This window comes from Cnephaeus nilssonii (genome assembly GCF_951640355.1).
Source record: "Cnephaeus nilssonii genome assembly, chromosome: X".
Lineage (NCBI taxonomy): Eukaryota > Metazoa > Chordata > Mammalia > Chiroptera > Vespertilionidae > Cnephaeus > Cnephaeus nilssonii.
Genome location: NC_137071.1, coordinates 130,985,333 through 131,004,782, shown reverse-complemented (window position 1 = coordinate 131,004,782; position 19,450 = coordinate 130,985,333). Strand labels below are relative to the sequence as shown.

The 19,450-nt window shown below is 44.4% G+C and overlaps 1 protein-coding gene across 1 annotated transcript; it reads left to right on the top strand.

The window, feature by feature from the left end:
* The first annotated feature begins 2,314 nt into the window (after positions 1-2,314).
* On the top strand, positions 2,315-17,997 carry DDX3X (DEAD-box helicase 3 X-linked). Its single transcript, XM_079764813.1, has 17 exons — positions 2,315-2,473; positions 5,505-5,562; positions 7,316-7,363; positions 9,240-9,372; positions 10,348-10,506; positions 10,590-10,689; positions 11,063-11,198; positions 11,884-11,969; positions 12,152-12,250; positions 12,355-12,515; positions 12,919-13,063; positions 13,142-13,286; positions 13,484-13,665; positions 13,749-13,866; positions 14,154-14,307; positions 14,977-15,116; positions 15,380-17,997. The coding sequence occupies exons 1-17, from the start codon at positions 2,429-2,431 to the stop codon at positions 15,457-15,459; spliced, it is 1,989 nt and encodes a 662-aa protein (XP_079620939.1). The 5' UTR covers positions 2,315-2,428; the 3' UTR covers positions 15,460-17,997.
* The last annotated feature ends 1,453 nt before the right edge of the window (positions 17,998-19,450 follow it).

Here is a 19,450-nt window from a genome sequence, read left to right as displayed (position 1 = left end):
GAACCCCCACCCTTGGCTTAGGGGAAGGATGATCTAAGCCAGGGGTCGGCAAACTCATTAGTCACCAGAGCCAAATATCAACAGGACAACGAAATTTCTTTGGAGAGCCAAATTTTTTAAACTTAAACTATACAGGTAGGTACGTTGTTATTAACTTAAACAGGGTACTCCAAGGCTGGCCTTTGCTAAAGACTCAAGGGGCCAAAGAGCCGCATGTGGCTCGCCAGCCGCGGTTTGCCCACCACGGCTCTAAGCAGCTATGGGGCAGGGCTCTTAGTCTTGATACAGTGACTTCTCCAGGAATGTAACTACCACAGCAAAGTGCGGGAACATTGTACTATTTTGTTTCAAACATTATCAAGAATTAGCCGTTTTGTAAAAGAAAGTCACCAGGGGCAAAATTGCTCATCATACTGGAGTTGTGAAAACACACGTTTCCAGTCGCATTTTAAAAATTGATTTGAGAGAGAGAGAGAGAGAGAGAGAGAGAGAGAGAGAGACGCGTTGATTTGTTTGGTCCGTCCATGAGTCCATTGGCCAACTCCTGCTTCGTGTGCGGGACGGGAATCCACGCGCAACCGCGGCGCTTGGTGCCTAGACGGTGCTCCCGCCCCCGGCTGGCGGCCAGGCCTTCCGTTGGCGTTGGGAACCGCTGGGCAGGTGCCTGGCATCAGCTAGTGTTGCCCGGGAGCGCTCACTTATTAAAATCGTTTCATTCTAACCATCCGCGCTTTTATTCGTTAGATCATTTTTTTGAAATCGTGTTGTTTTTATTATCTATGATTTCTTATTTCAGTATGGTTATTGGGGGCGTTACAAAATGCTGTTATAAAAAGGAGTTAGATCTTTTACAGGGTTACTAGTCCAGCCGACTCCTTTTACAAAGGAGGACGTTGAGGCCCAAAGCAGTTAAGCCGCTTGCCCCAGGGCGCGAGTGTTATCTCCCGGTCTCCTTAGGATTATTTCAATTTTAAAAATTGGAAAGGGAGAGTGGTGCCTGGGAAATTATGTGAGGAGGATGAGCTATCTGAATTCAGGCAGCAGAAGGCCCTTTGGGGGGGGTGGTGCGGATGGCGAAAAACGCTGCGTAGTATTTGTCAGGCTGCGGGTCAGAGAAGAGGGGCGAAGCGTTTGGGAGAAAGAACCCCGTCTGTGCGGCCGCTGAAACGCATTTTCTTCTACCTGGAGGCCTGTGGCATGGAAGCTGGAGCCAGGGGTGGCGGGCTAGGAGGGGGGCCACGTTTCCTCCCCTTCCCCCGCCCCCCGCAGCGGCTGCAGGGTTCCCCGGACCCCAGGCCAATAACGCCACAGCATTTGGGCAGCCCCGATTCGCCCAGCGCAAACCCCCTATTCCCTAGGGGAGCCGTTCTCGGTACCCAGGGTCCCCTGGCTTTGAGGGGGGACATAAAGGGCCTCATGTAGCACTTGTACCCGCGGAGGCCGGGGTCCCTTCGGGGTGCGCACCCCGCCGCTCAAACTCAGCGCGTGATTGTTTTATTGTTTCCTCATCGCGGGGTTCGGGGGCGCGCGCAGGAGCGCGCTGGAGTCTGGGGGTGACACTGAGGGATTGCTGCGTTTCTAGGCGGCGTCCCCGCTGCCTAGGCAACCGCGCTGCAGAGCGACGGCCCCGGGCGCGCGGCGCCGGCCCCCCCTGCCCCTAACCCGGTCACCTTCCCGCTCCCCTTCCTCCCGTTTCTCTCTCCTCCTTTTCCCACTCCTCTTCCCACGTCCCCCTCGAGACCCCCGCATTCCGAGCGCCCTATTTAAGCCTCGGTTTCCTGATCCACAAAATGGCCACCGCGGCCGGCACCTGCGGTCACGTGACCCCGGACTGCGGACAGGGTGGCCGCGGACGAGCGAGGGCGATCGGTTTGGAAAAATCTCCCGGCATCTGCTCGTCCAGACACGGAGGGAAAGAAAAGAGAGCGAGGGCGAGCGCCAGGAAGGGGGGACAGCAAACACCGGGAGTGGAGGGGGCGGAAGGTGACAGAGGCCTTAAGGGAAATGTTAAGGCCCCTAGCGGGCGAAAAGCGGGAAGACGAGTTCTCGCGATATCTCGCGAGCCAGCCTTCCGTGGGCTGTCGGCGGGGGACAGGGAAGGGAAGCTCTAGCAAAGTAGGACAGCGTTTGCGTTTTGAGTTCCCAGGTAGGACGACCAGCCAGGGACGGGAAAGCAGGAAATCCCGCGAGATCAGGGCCGACCAGGCGCTCAGTCGCTAGGCAGAAGTGGTGGGGCAGCGGGAGCGGGGGTGTGAAAGGGAGGGCACGCGCACTACGTGCTGACGTCACAGCCTGCGAGTGGGTATATTAGATCCGTGGCAGCGCCGAGCGCTCCAGAGCCGCAGTTCTCCCGTGAGAGGACCTTCGCGGTGAACCTAACGCACTCGCTCAGCAGCGGAAGACTCCGAGTTCCCGGTACTCTTCAGGGATGAGTCATGTGGCGGTGGAAAATGCGCTCGGGCTGGACCAGCAGGTGAGCTGCCCGGCGCCCCGGCTCCCTCCCCTCCGCCAACTTGGCTGATGGCGCAGCGCCCGCGGACGCCCTTCGTCCCCATTTCCCGGCCACCTCGGGCTGGCGCGTGTCCACGGGGCTGTGCAGGAGCGGGGAGGTGACGGGGAACGCGGCTTGTGACCGGCGCCCGGGCCGGGTCCCCGGCTCGACCCGCGCGGTATTGTCCCCGGGACGAGCACAATGGCGGCTTTTGTGTGTGCCGGCGCGGGCGGCGGAGGGCGAGGGTGCGCGCGCTCGCGGGGAGGCGCACGCGCGGGCCCGGCCCGACCGCCCCGCGGGTGGCGGCGGGGGGGGGGGTGCGCCCGGTGGACTCTTTGTGGCCCCGCGGCCGGATTCCCGTCAGGCGGCGCCGGTGAGCGCGCGCGCGCCCCCGACGTGGACCGCGGCCCTGGAATGTGGGAGGGGGCGGCGCGGGGGGCGGCCCGCGCGCCGGGTAATGGCGGCGGCCTCCTTTGTGTGGCGCCGGGTGGCGGGGCGGCGCTGCGGCCCACTAGCGGGGGGGGGGGGGGGGAGGGAGGGAGGGAGGATCCCCGGGGGGCCCTGGCCGGCGAGGGCCCGGAAAGGGAGATGGAAGGGGCGCCCGGTCCATCGGCGGCGTCCTTCCTTCCGCGGGCGGCCTCGCCGCGGCCCGGTTTCCGCAGGCCCAGCGCGGCGGCCCGGAGGCCGCGTTTCCGGAGTGGAAAGTTTTGTGACGCAGGAGATTCGGGGGGGGGGGGGGGGGGGAGGGCGCAAGGGCCGCTGCGCGCGCCGTGGCGCTGGGCTCTGGGGACCGAGGCTGAGCCCCGAGTGGCCCTTTCCCCGGCACTGCCCCCCGGTAGTCACTGCGGCGATGTAGCCGGTGGCCACGCGTTGTTGTTGTTGGTGTGTGCGTGTGTGTGTGTGTGTGCGTGTGTGTGTGTTTCCGATTTTGTTTTTCTTGGAAGGGACCACGGGTTGTGAGTATCTCTGTTAGTGGCGTTTGATCCAGGAATCGGGCAAAGCAAAAAAAGACACCCCAGCTTCTCGGCCCCTGGGCTGAGATCGAGGGTGGGGGGGAAAAGGCCCCGAGTGTGGCTCCAGGGAAAAGAAAAAAGTTGTGTTGACTTGTTGCTGCCCGTGGAGTAAAATGTCGAAATAGGTCAGATAAGGTGTGTGGTCTGACCGCAGTCCCCTCTGCTGAGCGGGCGGGGGCGAGCCGAGGGCCCGGCCGGCGGGCCGGGTGGCAGGAAGTCTGCATTCCTCTGCGACAGTGGCCCTGCGCCTCCGATAAGCTTCCAGAGGGTGTGCCTGGCCCCAAGGAAACTTCGGCCTTCCGGGAACTCGGGAATAACCCTGAACCGAAACTTAGTGACAGCTGAATTATAGGTCATGTGTGTTTGCAGGGGTTTAATTTTTTCTTTGGAAACATTCTTTCCATTACTGAATCAATGATATTAAATCCTCCAAATTGCTCACACGTCATACGTCGAATGGAGGAGAGAAAAAAGGCTGGTGTTCAGGCAGCTTTAACGTTTGCCATGTAAGTGGTGCCTTTTTAACATTCCTTCTCGAGGATATATTTTGATTTTAGCCAGGAAGGGAGGAAAAGAAAAGCATCCGTGGCAGAGAGATCGAAAGATCCATCGATTGCCTCCCTATTTGCCCTGATTGGGGATCCAACCTGCAACCTTTTGGTGTACAGGATGACACTCCAACCTACTGAGCTACCCGCCAGGGCCGTGGTGCCGCTTTTTAAGATTCTAGGCAGGAATAAACCTGAAATTTGCACTGCATGTAATTCGAAAGAAGACGCAATCCTTAGAATTCAGCAGCAAGCAAATTCACCACTGAGAAAATTGCGACAGTGTAATCTTAGCGATCTTTAAACACTTAACTAGCGTTGAAAGTTGCCAAGTGTAGAATTAATAACTGGTAACAAGTGCAAACAAAGTTTTTCTTTTGTGCTTTCAAGTATCAGTCTGTTGAGATGACTACAGAGAGAAAGCCTGACAGCGTTTTTGCTAATAGAAATTATAGAAAGAAGGCACTTAAGCCTTACTCAGCTCATTTTCTTTAAGACATAGCATCTGTTTCCAATTTTCAATGACTCCAGTGATGGTTGCAATGAGACAGAATCGCTTTGACCTTTTCACGGAAGTTATGATATAGCACATCACCTTTGCAGACAGTTGGCAACAGTAGTCTGGTCTTTTGTGGCTTTTAAAATACTTCTTTTGGCATGTATAGATCCCCCCCCCCCCCGCCTTTGCTTGTAAGTAGTTCCTGGTTAGTCATAACAGAATGTGATGAAGATAGCAGGTTTTTTTTGTGTGTGTGTTTTGTTTTTTTTGCAAAGCAGGTCTTTTTGTAGAATGTTGAGGTGTTGAACTAGTATAAGGGGATAGGGAAAAGTGGGGATTAAAGGCAGTCCTAGTCTTTCAGGGCATTGAATGCCAGTTGTGCCACCTCAGTGGTGAAAATGGGAGAATCCGTAGGCATCCACTCCACAGGGTTGTTTTTAACATAGTGCTTAGTAAGTGGTGGATATATTAATGTTTTCTAAGAGTGCTGCCCCAATTAAAAATGCTTGTGCAGTATTTGGGGCATAAAGGAATTAACATTTTGTTCTGGCGTTTTCAGGTGTGCTTTGTACATTTAAAATAATCCCGAGTAGAAAGTTGGCATTGGAAACATTTGTCAAATACAATTGGAACTAAAATTCATCCTGTGTGTATTTGACATTTTAAAATAATTTGTTTCTGGAGCTCTTACTGTGGTGAATGTTATGGGGAGAATTCCTTCTGAATGAATGACTCACAGGGACCCAGTTTCTACAGCACCAGCATCTGGGTGTGCTGCCTTCTGCAGTACGGACAGTAATACTGTTTTGTATTTCTTTAGAACTTCACAGTCTTCAAAGCACATTCTCAGTCACCTTTGCATTAATAGTTTCAAACCAGTCCCATGATTCGGGGCAGACTAGTTTTAGTAATACTTCACCATTCTGGCTACTAACCGTTCAACTCTCTTCCAGTTTGCTGGCCTAGACCTGAACTCTTCGGATAATCAGAGTGGAGGAAGTACAGCCAGCAGTAAGTACAATGGTTTATGGATTTACTGAATATTCGGGCTTTAATGCTGTTCATTTTTGGGGTTTATTTAAAATTTAACAATTTCCCCTCTGATTTTTACGGTGTAAAGAATTATGCAGGCAGTGTTATGTGGAATTATGAATTAGTGATCAATCTAAAGCATTGTAACGTTTTGGTAGTAAAAAAAAAAGGTACTGGTTTTCTTGAGTTAAAAACAATCATTTAAAGAAATACAACACACAAATTACCTCTAGAAGACTGTCTGGTATGAATCCTGAGCCCAGCTTAGAGGTGGTGGGGTTGTGTGAGAGCGAGTCTTGCCAGAATTAAACTCAATAAAGGAAACATTCAGTTGTTACAGCTAGCTACCCCTTTCCCATGAAGAACATGAAAGCAATAGAACAAAGCTATATTGAATCTTGTGGTGCTTAGGATTTTAAATGCCGTGTCACTGTATCATTCTTTTGAAAAGTAGATACATAAGTGGGATCTAAACAAAATAAATTGACAAAATAGATCCAGAGGTATGGATGCATGGAACCGAACACATCTCAGTGGGGGAGTTGGGGGGGCAGGGACAGGAAGAGATTAACCAAAGAACATATGTGCATATATGCATAACCCCTGGGGAAGCCTGGGGTGGGGCAGGGGTTGGGTGGAAGGGGGCAAAAAGGGAGAAAATTGGGAGATAATCTGTAATACTATCAACAATACAATAAGATATAAAAGTTTTCTTTTTTTTGAGACTTGTTAGATTAATAGTAAGTAGGGATCTTACTTGTTTATTATTTGGCAGTAGACTTGCTCCAGCTTAGGTCTCTCCCATCCTATTAAATAAAAGACACAGGTATGGGCTGTAGAGTCTGAAATCAGTATTTCTTCAAGCACTGTGTTACACTACTGGGCACATAGTTACTTAGTATTTTATTTATTTATTTGAGGGAGAGAAACAGAAACATCGATTTATTGTCCCACTTATGCATTCAATTTGTGTCTTGTATGCGCCCTGACTAGGGATTGAACCCACAACCTTGGTGTATCAGGACGATGCTCTAACCAACTTGAGCTACCCAGTCAGGGCCATTTAGTATTTGTTTTAAATTTCACTGTATTTGCCATTCATGCTAAAAATGTTAGGCATCGGTCCTCCTAATAGAGATCTTTAGTATTTAATTTGACCCAGAAGGGGAAAAGGGAAGTTAAGTTGCAGATTTATTAGAAATAAAGTGAGTTGACTTTCCTTTTTGTTTTTGCATTCTTATCCATTTTCTAGGCCATATTCTTGCCTGCGTACAGAGCAACAGTTAACTCGCCATAAACTCGGCAAGCCCCAAATTAAAACTCACAATTCTTTAAAATCATTCCCCCTTTTCAGTTTTTCCACATATGTATTTATTCTGTTTTGGAAACTACCAGGATGGAAACAAAAAGGTCTCTTAGTGGCTAAGTATGTATTTATTACATGGTAGTCTTTCAGGTTATAGTAATACTTCAGTTGCAACTGTTTTAATTTATAACAATTCTCAAATCATAGCAGACCTAGTGGCAAGTTAAATTATTAATTTGTGCAGTTTAACTGGTAGTTACCAAGTCAAATTTTTGTTTGCCAAACATGTCTCCCCCCCCTCTTTTAAAGTTATCCTTATAAAGCAATAACCCATTTAAATAAAAGGGGATTCCCCCTCCCCCTTCCCAAATTACACTAGAAAGCTAGAGATTTAAATTATTTGTGTGTGTGTGTGTTTTTTTTTAGAAGGGCGCTATATTCCTCCTCACTTAAGGAACAGAGAAGCTACTAAAGGTAAGTCCTTTGAGCAATTTGGGGACCTACCAGTAATTCTTGCTGCATTTAGAAGTTTGAGCCTAGGGAAAATGAGGCACCTTGGGAAATCTGTAAATGCTGCTCTTCTGTCAGGGCAGATATTAGGGCTTCATCACTTTGGAAAAACCTCATCTAATGTCACACTGAAAACGGTACAGTTTCACTGATCCTGTGCTTCTAGTCTGTGGTTATTCGCAGCATGATTTTCATTAGAAAAGGTGAGTGGGCAGCCTGCTATGTAAACCAAACTGCATGGTGGTAACAACCCAGTTGTTTCTGTCTTGCGGAGATGCCAAAACAAAGGTGGGGTTATTGTGGACTAGTTGTTAGGGTATATAGCATTGGGCATGCTCCTAATAAGTTGGGAGTGATTCCCCGATTTCATTTCCTTCCCTGAACTACTTCATTGGAAAGGTTTTGTCCAAAAGGTATCACAACATTGAGTCTTTTCCCATTTAGTGTGTGATGTAGTGATAGAAAATTAGTAGATGTCTCAAATTATGGCACAACTGTTTGGGTGCTATATGTTTCTTTAAATGGTGGGCCTGAGATTTGGAAGAAAAGGAAAGGTCAGGAAAATGATTTAAGGCCAGGAGGGAATATGCTGGACATATGAAAGGGTGGAGAGAGAGAGAGAGAGTCCACAGGAGCATGTGCTGGCTGTCACTCCTCCGTACCCACATGTAGTCTGTTAGCTTCACTGTCCTGGCAATACCTGACTGTACAATCTACTGTTCTGTCACATTACTTGGTTATGTCGCTTTTTTCAGTTCCTACAGAGTTTGTCTTTATCATCATGGGTGTTGTCATTCATCATTCCTTAGAATGTACCCGCTGGGATCGCCCCATGTACATTTAGTGCTTTCTTTCCCCCTTTGTTGCAGTGGCAAAACAAAGGGAGAGGCAGTAGAGGAGGTTTTAGAGCCGAAAGAGATCTTAGAACTCTCTCAGTTCTTCACTGATAGCGAAAACTGTTGGTCACCAGGCTGGCTAATGGTAGAGGCAGAAGGCTGAATGAAAGTAACTTAATTAACTTGTAAACTGTTTGGCTAATAGTGTCACTGAAACCAGTTAAACTTGCTACTTGTCTTTAAATCCTCTACCTGTTTATACCTTTGTCATCCCTCCCCTCTTACTGAATGTTTATGGCTCTATCCTAGGGCCTGTCTATACTGAGTAAGGAGGAGGGTTTTCCTTTCTAGGGATTCTTGGTTCTTGTCTGACAGGATGTATTTCACGTGAACAGAGGACTGTTTTATTTAAGCTTTTTACTGTTGAAACGGAAAAGTACTGTATTAAAGTAATGTGACACTTAAAAATGTTGCAAATGAATATTACCCCTAAGAAACATTGAAACCAGTGGTAACTGGTTCCTAGTAAACTCACTTATAACATGAATGGAAAATTTTCCCCCCCAAATTTTAAGAGAAAGCTTATTTAGAAAGTTACACAAGTATGAGTGAGCCAGCTGGGCTGCATAGGCTCAGGAAACCAGTTACAGAAGCAAAGAAGGGCCGCTGGAGCTCAGGATAGAGAAAGGCAGGGGTGCCCTCCTGAGAGGGGGGGAAAGCATGCAGAAAATAATTTGAGATCGGCAGAGTGCTTGGTTTAGTGTACAGCATTTCCTAATGGAGAGAATTAAAGAGAAAACATTCTGTGTACCAATGTAAGCCAGCTCTAAATACTGGTTTTCTTCTAGTGCCGTAATAGGAATTATTCCCATTGTCCCTCCAGTCTACAGGAATAAAGTGAATGGAGGGCTTCCAGTTCAGAAACATAAGAATCATGTGACGGTATTTATCACTTTCTAATACTACATTACAATGGATTTGTGTTGTTTTTTTTTGAATTGAAGGATTCTACGATAAAGACAGTTCAGGTTGGAGTTCCAGTAAAGATAAGGATGCATACAGCAATTTTGGAGCTCGTGGTGATTCGAGAGGAAAGTCTAGTTTCTTCAGTGACCGTGGCAGTGGGTCAAGAGGAAGGTAAGTGGTTTTTTACTTCACGTGTTTGTGCGATATAGCCGTTTAGGAGTTGATCTTTAATTGGTAAGTCCTCATCCTTGTACTCCGGTCATCGAGCATCTTTTTTCTCCTTAATAGACCACCTATTTGGATGTTAAGTATTATGTCTGTTACAGTCATATTTTCTTAACTGTGAGAGGTCTGTACTAAATTGAACTTTTTACATAGAAATTAGGTAAGAATAAGAATGACCCCTTTGGCATAATGAACTCAGCTATTTTTATATTTCTCTACTTCTGTATAGTCTATTTAAAAGAGTAAATTTATCTAGTGAATGGCCTAATTTGGTTGATTTTTGTGGATATTCTATATGGCAATTTTTAAACACCTTATATTTTTGATTACACAAGTGTGGTGAACTGACCTCATGTGCCTAATAGCTGTGGTTAGTCCTGTGTGTCCTGATTTTTCGCAAACAGGCCTAAAACTCTAAAACCATCCTAATTCAGGTAAGGATTATTTTCTACTTTTTATCCAATATCTGTCACACAGGTGAATTGTCCTTTAAATGACATTCTCATACCTGGGACAATTGATACTTGGTGTGGTATTTTCTTTTTTTTTTTTTTTTTTTTACTTGGTATGCTATTTTCTTTTCCCTACCACTAAATATATGTGGATATAAAGGTGCTGATTACAAATATACAAGATTTGATTCTTAATTTCAGCATGTATGAGGCCTGGGTAGGCTATATAATTTATAGAAATAAAGGATACTGATTTTAGAAAACAAAGCTATATAAGTTATACATATCAATCTGGTAATTAGAGGACCTTATTTGTCAAAGAAGAGTAAGCCAGAATTGGACTGTTGACATCCTTGAAGTTAGCCATAATGAATAATTCCAACTTCTCCAGGTCCCGCTCTAGAATAGTGGTAGGAATATGACAACTGGTTAAATGATAGGATTCTGATTAATTGCTTGTGCTGTTCAGGTTTGATGATCGTGGACGGGGTGACTATGATGGCATTGGTGGCCGTGGTGACAGAAGTGGCTTTGGCAAATTTGAACGCGGTGGAAATAGTCGCTGGTGTGACAAATCAGATGAGGATGATTGGTCCAAACCACTCCCACCAAGTGAACGCTTGGAACAGTAAGTTTCTGAAATGATGTTAATTGTGACGCAGTGTAGCCTTGTAAGCTAGTATTATAAAAACTTACCAATCTTGATTTCAGGGAACTCTTTTCTGGAGGCAACACTGGGATTAACTTTGAGAAATATGATGATATTCCAGTTGAGGCAACAGGCAACAACTGTCCTCCACATATTGAAAGTGTAAGTATTTATGCTTAATCTTTTAAGACAGGGAAATGTAAATTTTTTCACAGCATGCCAAAATGATGTAGGCATATAGACCATGCTTGACTTATTTGAACAGTTCTTGAAGGTTACTTAAAAAACCAACCTCATTGTTGGAAAGGGATTGAGCTCAGTCAGTGTTACCATAAATATGAAATGGGAAATGGATCAAACACAGGAAGCACCCAAACTTTCCAATGTAGATACCCCCCCCCCAATGTAACAATTTTTACTTAAAACAGCTGTAAACTCAAGTACAAATCAGCTATTAGGTTTGTTCATTATTGTATTAGTATTAAAACAGAAGTGGCTATTTCTAGCAATTTAACCCTGTTGAATTTCTTTGCAGTTCAGTGATGTTGAGATGGGAGAGATTATTATGGGTAACATTGAGCTTACTCGTTACACTCGCCCGACTCCAGTGCAAAAGCATGCTATTCCTATTATCAAAGAGAAGAGAGACCTGATGGCTTGTGCCCAGACAGGTGAGCTCACGCATTGAAGTAAAAGAGAATCGCCTGTGAGCCACAGGGATGTGGCCAGGGGAGAGGTGCCTCCTGGGTAAAGTAGCGCCTCCCATCTTTTGGAAATGGGGTGTGACTAGCCTCTGAATGCAGTACAAGCTTTACTATGTGTGTGAGTTAGACCATTTTGAAAGAGGGTGCCCCGCCCCCCCAATAAAAAACTCACTGGAATCATTTGGCCTTCGGAACGGTGAGAATGCCATCCTTCATACACTAGCAGTATATACCAACAAGGAAGTGTTAGAAATTGAAATGGATACCGCTTTCAAGGCAAAAGTTCTGTTTTCTTTATAAACAACAATGCAAAGAAGTGAGTACATTGTTACTCATTAGTGTTTGGTATACTTTTCTATAAAGGAACAAAATAAAACTTTCTTTATGGCTACAAGGTCTCTATTGCATCCACTCAGCTCTGCTGTTGTAATGTGAGCGCAACCATATGTGAATTATTGAGTGTGGTGGCTGTATCTGCAAACATTGTCTAGGCCTTAGTTTGTGGACTCCTGTTACAAGTGGATCAAAGAAGTCACTTGGTATTTTTAACTTAGCTGTTACTAGGACAGTTATAAAACAACCATCTACCAATGTTTATTCAAAAGTAATCCGCTTTTTCTGTGGTTGAATGAACATGTGTTCTCTTCCACAGGGTCTGGGAAAACTGCAGCATTTCTTTTGCCCATCCTGAGTCAGATTTACACGGATGGTCCCGGCGAGGCCTTGAGGGCCATGAAGGTGAATATTTCCTTACAAGATGGGAACTGATGGTGTTTGGTTAGCTGTAAGGGACACTAAAACCCACTCCAGTCTACCTAATGGAAGACCGTTTGCAAGTGTGCCCATACATTACAGAAGGGCATTTTGTAATGAGTCTTTTAAAAAGTAGTTGAGTTTTAATTTATAAATCAATTTCTTAGGAAAATGGAAGGTACGGGCGCCGCAAACAATACCCAATCTCCTTGGTATTAGCACCAACTAGAGAATTGGCAGTACAGATCTATGAGGAAGCCAGGAAAGTAAGTATGCATTTTAGCCATTGTTGGCTTTCGTTGACTCTGAAATGTTTTATGACTTTGTAAAAATCTTGGCTTTGAGGTTGATAAATTTTCTGTGCTTATAGTTTTCATACAGATCTAGAGTTCGTCCTTGTGTTGTTTATGGTGGTGCTGATATTGGTCAGCAGATTCGAGACTTAGAACGTGGATGCCACTTGTTAGTAGCCACCCCAGGACGTCTGGTGGATATGATGGAAAGAGGCAAGATTGGATTAGACTTCTGCAAGTACGTTACATTTTACATCCATGGGATGCAGTGTTAATTTTTAAAAATTCTGGCCATTAGTTTTCTGGAACTTAATAGTGTTAGCTAAACTTTAAAGTTTGCGAAGTGGTTTACTTTGTCTTCTAACGTTGGCTAAAATGTGGTGGTTGTAATTTTAATGTTGAAAAACGTGACATTTTAGTAGAGGCTGAGAAGGGCCTCACTGGGACAAGTGGTCAAATAGTAAGAACTCATTTAATGGAACTGGGATGATCGATTCCGTGGCAAAGCCCTGCGCTGTCACATGGATCAACTTGTGTGCTGTGAGGAGGTGTAGCTCCCTGAATAAATAGTATAATTGTACCTACCGATACAGCTATACTAAAACTCTGCTCACATTCTAAACCGATTTTTCTCATCACAGATACTTGGTGTTGGATGAAGCTGATCGGATGTTGGATATGGGGTTTGAACCTCAGATTCGTAGAATAGTTGAACAAGATACGATGCCACCAAAGGGAGTGCGCCACACCATGATGTTCAGCGCTACTTTCCCTAAGGAAATACAGGTATTGTTGGATGCTGCACACTTGATGTAATCAGGAACTTGTTTGTCTCGGTGGGTATTAAAAGCTTCTTTCTTTCAGATGCTTGCTCGTGATTTCTTGGATGAATATATCTTCTTGGCTGTGGGAAGAGTTGGCTCTACCTCTGAGAACATCACACAGAAAGTGGTTTGGGTGGAAGAGGCAGACAAACGGTCATTTCTCCTTGACCTTCTAAATGCAACAGGTAAGATTGGAAGTTTAGCTTTACTCTGTGCCTCAGGTAATGAGAATCCATTTGAATCACTGTTATTGCTTTTCCTCATTCCGGGCATTCTGTTAACATGGTCTTAAGGAAATCTTGCCTTTATGTGTGTGTTTACTAAGTGCAAAAAGAACACAGCCACCATTAGTGACAAAACACTTGTAATTTTTCAAATTTAGGCAAGGATTCCCTCACCTTAGTGTTTGTGGAGACCAAAAAGGGTGCAGATTCTCTGGAGGATTTCTTATACCATGAAGGATATGCGTGCACCAGTATCCATGGAGACCGATCTCAGAGAGACAGAGAAGAGGCTCTGCACCAGTTCCGCTCAGGAAAAAGCCCGATTCTCGTGGCTACAGCCGTGTGTATCATGCTCTTGTTTTCATGGTCAGCTATTGGTTTTCTTTTAAGTGGGCCATATATAACAAAGGAGTTCTTTTCCAGGTAGCAGCAAGAGGCCTGGACATTTCAAATGTGAAACATGTTATCAATTTTGACTTGCCAAGTGATATCGAAGAATATGTGCATCGCATTGGCCGCACAGGACGTGTGGGAAACCTTGGTAAGTGGTTGCTTGATGTTCTGGTTATTTTTTTACTGTGATTCGTGTAGCAAAGAACTTTTCAGGATCTTAATTTTAAGAACTTTCTATTTCCAAAGAATGCAGGTAAAATACATTTCAGCAGTAGAAGTGATAGAAAAGTCAGGTTTTGTTCAAATACCTTTGCCTTGGTTAAATAGCAAATTGTAATTTTTTTTTAAGTATTATGCTTACTATTCTACTAAGGAAAGAATACTGGACTGCTTTATGGAAGACCTTAATTTATGTACTTTCTGGAACTGTTTTAGGCCTTGCCACCTCATTCTTTAATGAGAGGAACATAAACATCACAAAGGACTTGTTGGATCTGCTCGTTGAAGCTAAACAAGAGGTACCATCTTGGTTGGAAAGCATGGCTTACGAACACCACTACAAGGGTAGCAGCCGCGGACGATCTAAGAGGTGAGGACAGGTGGCACATGCCCAAGGCTAACTGCAGATACAGGCAGTCCTCGGGCTACGGCGGACTTGACGTACGTCATTTCATGATTACGTCGCCATCTCCCATTTATTAAAAAAGTTCCGCCATTTTGATGTACGTACATATGTGCTTTGTGTTTTATTATTTATTTGCCACAAGTAAAGGTCAGGAATTGTTATTTTCTAATTTTTTTTTTACTGCTTCACTTCATTACTGCGGTGTGTGTGCTCCATGTGAGTGACCTAGGTGCTTATGTTAGGTGGGTTCCGACTTAACGGCGAAAATTCGTGTTGAAACAGATCTCCGACGTAACCCGAGGACCTACTGTATTAGTTTAACAAGCTTAATTTTATATTGCGTTCAATGCAAATCAATTCCCTAACATGCGAAGTTACTATAAATCAAACATAAAGACACAGACACAATATGAAGTTAGAGATTTCACACCAGGTAGCTTGATGTGTTGGGTATGGTGTTCCTGGCTAGATTTCTAAAGATGGAAAAAAGAGTTTGGCTATCAAGACTGCCGTGGCCACAGTAGAGACTGAAACATCAGCACCAGTGTGTGGTCACTGGGAAGCTGTAGCAAGAACTTGGGGCTCTCCAGTGGGATCTTGTCACGTGAACCGTCCCCGTTTGTGTCCTTGCAGTAGTCGGTTCAGCGGAGGGTTTGGTGCCAGAGACTATCGCCAGAGTAGCGGTGCCAGCAGCTCCAGCTTCAGCAGCAGCCGTGCGAGCAGCAGCCGCAGTGGGGGAGGCGGCCATGGCGGCAGCAGAGGGTTTGGTGGAGGTAATATTCCTTTTTTCTGAAAATATGTTTTTATTGATTTCAGGGAGAGGGAGAGGGAGAGACAAACACCAATGATGAGTCATTGATCGGCTGCCTCCTGCATGCCTCACGTTGGAGACCGAGCCCGCATCCCGGTCATGCCATGACCTCCTGGTTTATAGGTTGATGCTCAACCACTGAGCCACACTGGCTGGGTGGGAAAGATTATATTTAATCTGGCCAAAGATGACACTGATCTCTCTCCTTTTCAAATCTCTCATTAGGTGGCTATGGAGGCTTTTACAACAGCGATGGATACGGAGGAAATTACAACTCCCAAGGGGTTGACTGGTGGGGTAACTGAGCCTGCTCCGCAGTCGGTCGCCCTGCCAAGCAAGCTCATACGGAAACCACATGTAACTTAGCCAGACTATACCTGTGTAGCTTCAAGAACTTGCAGTACATTACCAGCTGTGATTCTCCACTGAATTTTTTTTTAAAGGGAGCTCAAGGTCACACGAAGAGATGAACAATCAGCAGCCCTGTTCGGAAGGTGGTTTGAAGACTTCATTGCTGTAGTTTGGATTAACTCCCCTCCCACCAACCCCCATCCCAAACTGCATTTATAATTTGTGACTGAGGATCATTTGTTTGTTAATGTACTGTGCCTTTAACTTTAGACAACTTTTTATTTTGATGTCCTGTTGGCTCAGTAATGCTCAAGATACAATTGTTTTGACAAAATAAATTTACTGAACTTGGGCTAAAATCAAACCTTGGCACACAGGTGTGATACAACTTAACAGGAATCATCGATTCATCCATAAATATTATAAGGAAAAAAAACTTAAGCGGTAACCTGCATTAGGGCTCTTTGATACTTGCAGATTGGGGGAAAACAAACAACAAACATCTTGAAGCATATTAACGGAATTAGTTTCTAATGTGGCAAACTGTATTAAGTTAAAGTTCTGATTTGCTCACTCTATCCTGGATAGGTATTTAGAACCTGACAGTCTTTAAACAAGCCATTCCAGTCATGAGGAGGTGATGTATGAACACATGCATACATTCGAAGCACTGTTTCAAAGTTAATGCAAGTAAACACAGCAATTCCTCTTTCAGTGTTTAGGCAGATCATGAAGGATGAGCTGGCCAAATGTGGGCATACTATTACAGGGGAAGTTTAAAGGTCTGATAACAGGAAACAAATAGGTTTTTCGGAGAATTCATCTACTTCAGACATTTTAAATGCCTGCCATAAATTGAGATGGTCGAATGGCTGACCACAGCAATGACCAGCCCGCAGTAGGGCCCTGGATGATTTTTGGTCTAATAACGCATGCTAGTGTTGATGTTTTTTGGTCAAGAGGGTATGAACAGGAAGAATTAATGCAGCAGGCTTTCTTTTCAATGCCGATTCACATTACTCTGTTCAAGCTGCGTTGAGATGTTAAACTGGCTTACTATAGACTTCGTAAAAATGGCTCCAGAAGAGGAACTGACATCTGAGATCACACAGGTTGGAAATATGTACATAACTGCACAAGGTGTCAATTCTGCTCTCCAGTGCAGTTTAGTCAGTTTTAGTTGCATAGGTTTCCATTGTATTTATAGTCTGTTTATGCTAAATCTGGCCAAAGATGAGCATTGTCCACCACTAAAATGCCTCCGCCACTTGGAATTCTGCGCTAATTTTGTGGCCAGAATGCGGTGATCAAAACGCTCAATCTTTCTACAGTGGCATAGGGAGACGGCAAAAATTTCCTAAAGTGCAATAGATTTTCAAGTGTATTGTGCCTTGTTCTAAAACTTTTATTAAGTAGGTGCACTTGACAGTATTGAGGTCATTTGTTATGGTGCTATTTCAATTAGTCTAGGTTTAGGCCCTTGTACATTTTGCCCATAACTTTTTACAAAATACTTCTTTTATTGCACATTCAGAGAATTTTATATATATGTCTTGTGTGCGTGTCCTTAAACTTCCAATCTTATTTTGTCTCTTGGAGATTGTTGAACGCAGCTTGTCTAGGAAGGGGGATGGGACTAGATTCTAAAATTTATTTGGGACCATGGGAGTGATGGTTGGGAAGAAAAACTATTTGCACACAGATTTCTAGATACTTTTTGCTGCTAGTTTTATGTAATATTTATTGAACATTTTGACAAATATTTATTTTTGTAAGCCTAAAAGTGATTCTTTGAAAGTTTAAAGAAACTTGACCAAAAGACAGTACAAAAACACTGGCACTTGAATGTTGAATGTCACCGTATGCGTGAAATTATATATTTCGGGGTAGTGTGAGCTTTTAATGTTAAGTCATATTAAACTCTTAAGTCAAATTAAGCAGACCCGGCATTGGCAGTGTAGCCATAACTTTCTGATGTTAGTGAAAACAAAATTGGCGACTTGAAATTAAATCATGCCAAGGTTTTGATACACTTGTCTTAAGATATTAATGAAACACTTCAGAACACTGATACGAAGTGTCCAGATTCTCAGATGTTTGTTGCGTGAGTTTCGTTTTAGTTGTGTGTATTTTTTTTTCCCAGTGAATGTCTGGCACATTGCAATCCTCAAACATGTGGTTATCTTTGTTGTATTGGCATAATCAGTGACTTGTGCATTCAGCAATAGCAAGTTCTACCAGTAAGCAATATTTTCAGTTCTAAGGTTTCAAAAATGTAAGCGTGGATTTAAACTTGCTGAATGTAAGGATTGAACCTCAAGTCACTGTAGCTTTAGTAATTGCTTATTGTATTAGTTTAGATGCTAGCACTGCATGTGCTGTGCATATTCTGATTTTATTAAAATAAAAAAGTTGAACTGCACAGTCTCTTTCGTTGTTGTCAATTGTGGTTTATTATTAGCAGTGTCAATAAAGTTGTGCTCTTGCCTGAACTGTAAGGTGTTCTATTTTTTTTGGTTGCTGTCCCGCTAGTTTTGAGATTCCTCTTGGAGACAGGAACAATCCCTCTGGTTAAGTATTTGTAATACAGTGGAAAAGGTTTCTGTAATAGATGGAAATCTAAAAGGTGTACGGCATGTATTCTAGATCGGGTTACATTTTAAGCAGCTTCAATATGGGTTTGAACCTGTTATTTGAAGGGTGGTTGAAATGGAAGAATGAATCAAATATTAGTAATCAAACGTTAAGGACTTGGGGATCCAAGAATGTATGTATTTGGGCCGCTGGTTCGATTCCCTGTCAGGGCACCTGCTCAGGTTGCAGGTTTGGTCCCCATCGGGGCACATCCCAGAGGCAACCAATGTTTCTCCCTGTCCCTCGCAAATCAAAAGCATTTACATGTATTTGGGGTGATGGTGATAGACACCTCTGTTACCACACATTGGGGTAGGCAGCTTGCCAATGAACCAATGATGGTAGAACCATAACTGAACAGATACGTCTTCGGGCGTCAGAAGTTGACAACATGGTTCAACCTAATGAATACACATTGACCTTTGTTCCCCTTTGAGTTCTAAGTTTGTAGTGTAATGAACATTTAACACTAAAATACTTGCTTCTGGCTTGTTGCCTTTTATGGAAGAACTTGAAGCGTAAGATGCCATTGATATTGGAGATAGGAAAGGGAGGTAGTTGAGTTTGGTCAAAATGAGTGGAAAGAAAATGGCCAGATAGAAAAGATTGGCAGTGGTTGAAGGTGATTGAAATGGAGTGAAATAGCATTCTAAGGAAGGTTCAAGGTCCCTTTTATCTGTTCCGGGGAACTGCCTAAGCCATCCTATGGTTTAAGTGGTCAATAACGTATCGAAATACTATTTACCGGGTTTTCCCAATCTCATCAGATAATTTTTTTCAAAAATGTCTTAGAGCATATTTGAAATTGCCCAATGTCTTTGTGCTTAATCCTTTTATTTTTTGCTCTTAAGTGACCTGGTTGGTCACGGGCCTCCCCTTTGTAGCTCAGTAACATATCCGAGGGCAGCGGTCTGTCCCTCCTCCACACCGAATGCAGAGATTTATTCACTGCAGTTACTGGACTTCGAAGTTAGCTTTCTCCTTCTTATTGAACACGTATCCTGCACTCTGCCTTAGTTTTTGTTTACCCTGTTTCTTCTAATTAGAACTGGAGCTAAATTAACGTTCCGAATGATTTTATACGCTGTACTCGGAATATACGTTTACAGTAACTAGCATTGTGGATAAAATAACTCCTCTAATAGGCGGAGGAAAGAGTAGGTTACAATTGGAGTACACAGAATGACCTCAACTACTTTGAAAATACATAGAAGAGTGGGAGGAATCTGCCCGGCCAGTGTGGCTCAGTTGGTTGAGCGTCGACCTATGAACCAGGAGGTCATGGTTCAATTTTGGTCAAGGGCACATGCC

Excerpts from the sequence above, each read along its gene's own strand:
- DDX3X (XM_079764813.1), top strand. The coding sequence starts at position 2,429 with ATGAGTCATGTGGCGGTGGAAAATGCGCTCGGGCTGGACCAGCAG. Across the intron at positions 13,867-14,153 it reads AGGACGTGTGGGAAACCTTG|GCCTTGCCACCTCATTCTTT; the intron begins GTAAGTGGTTGC and ends GAACTGTTTTAG. Across the intron at positions 14,308-14,976 it reads AGCCGCGGACGATCTAAGAG|TAGTCGGTTCAGCGGAGGGT; the intron begins GTGAGGACAGGT and ends GTGTCCTTGCAG.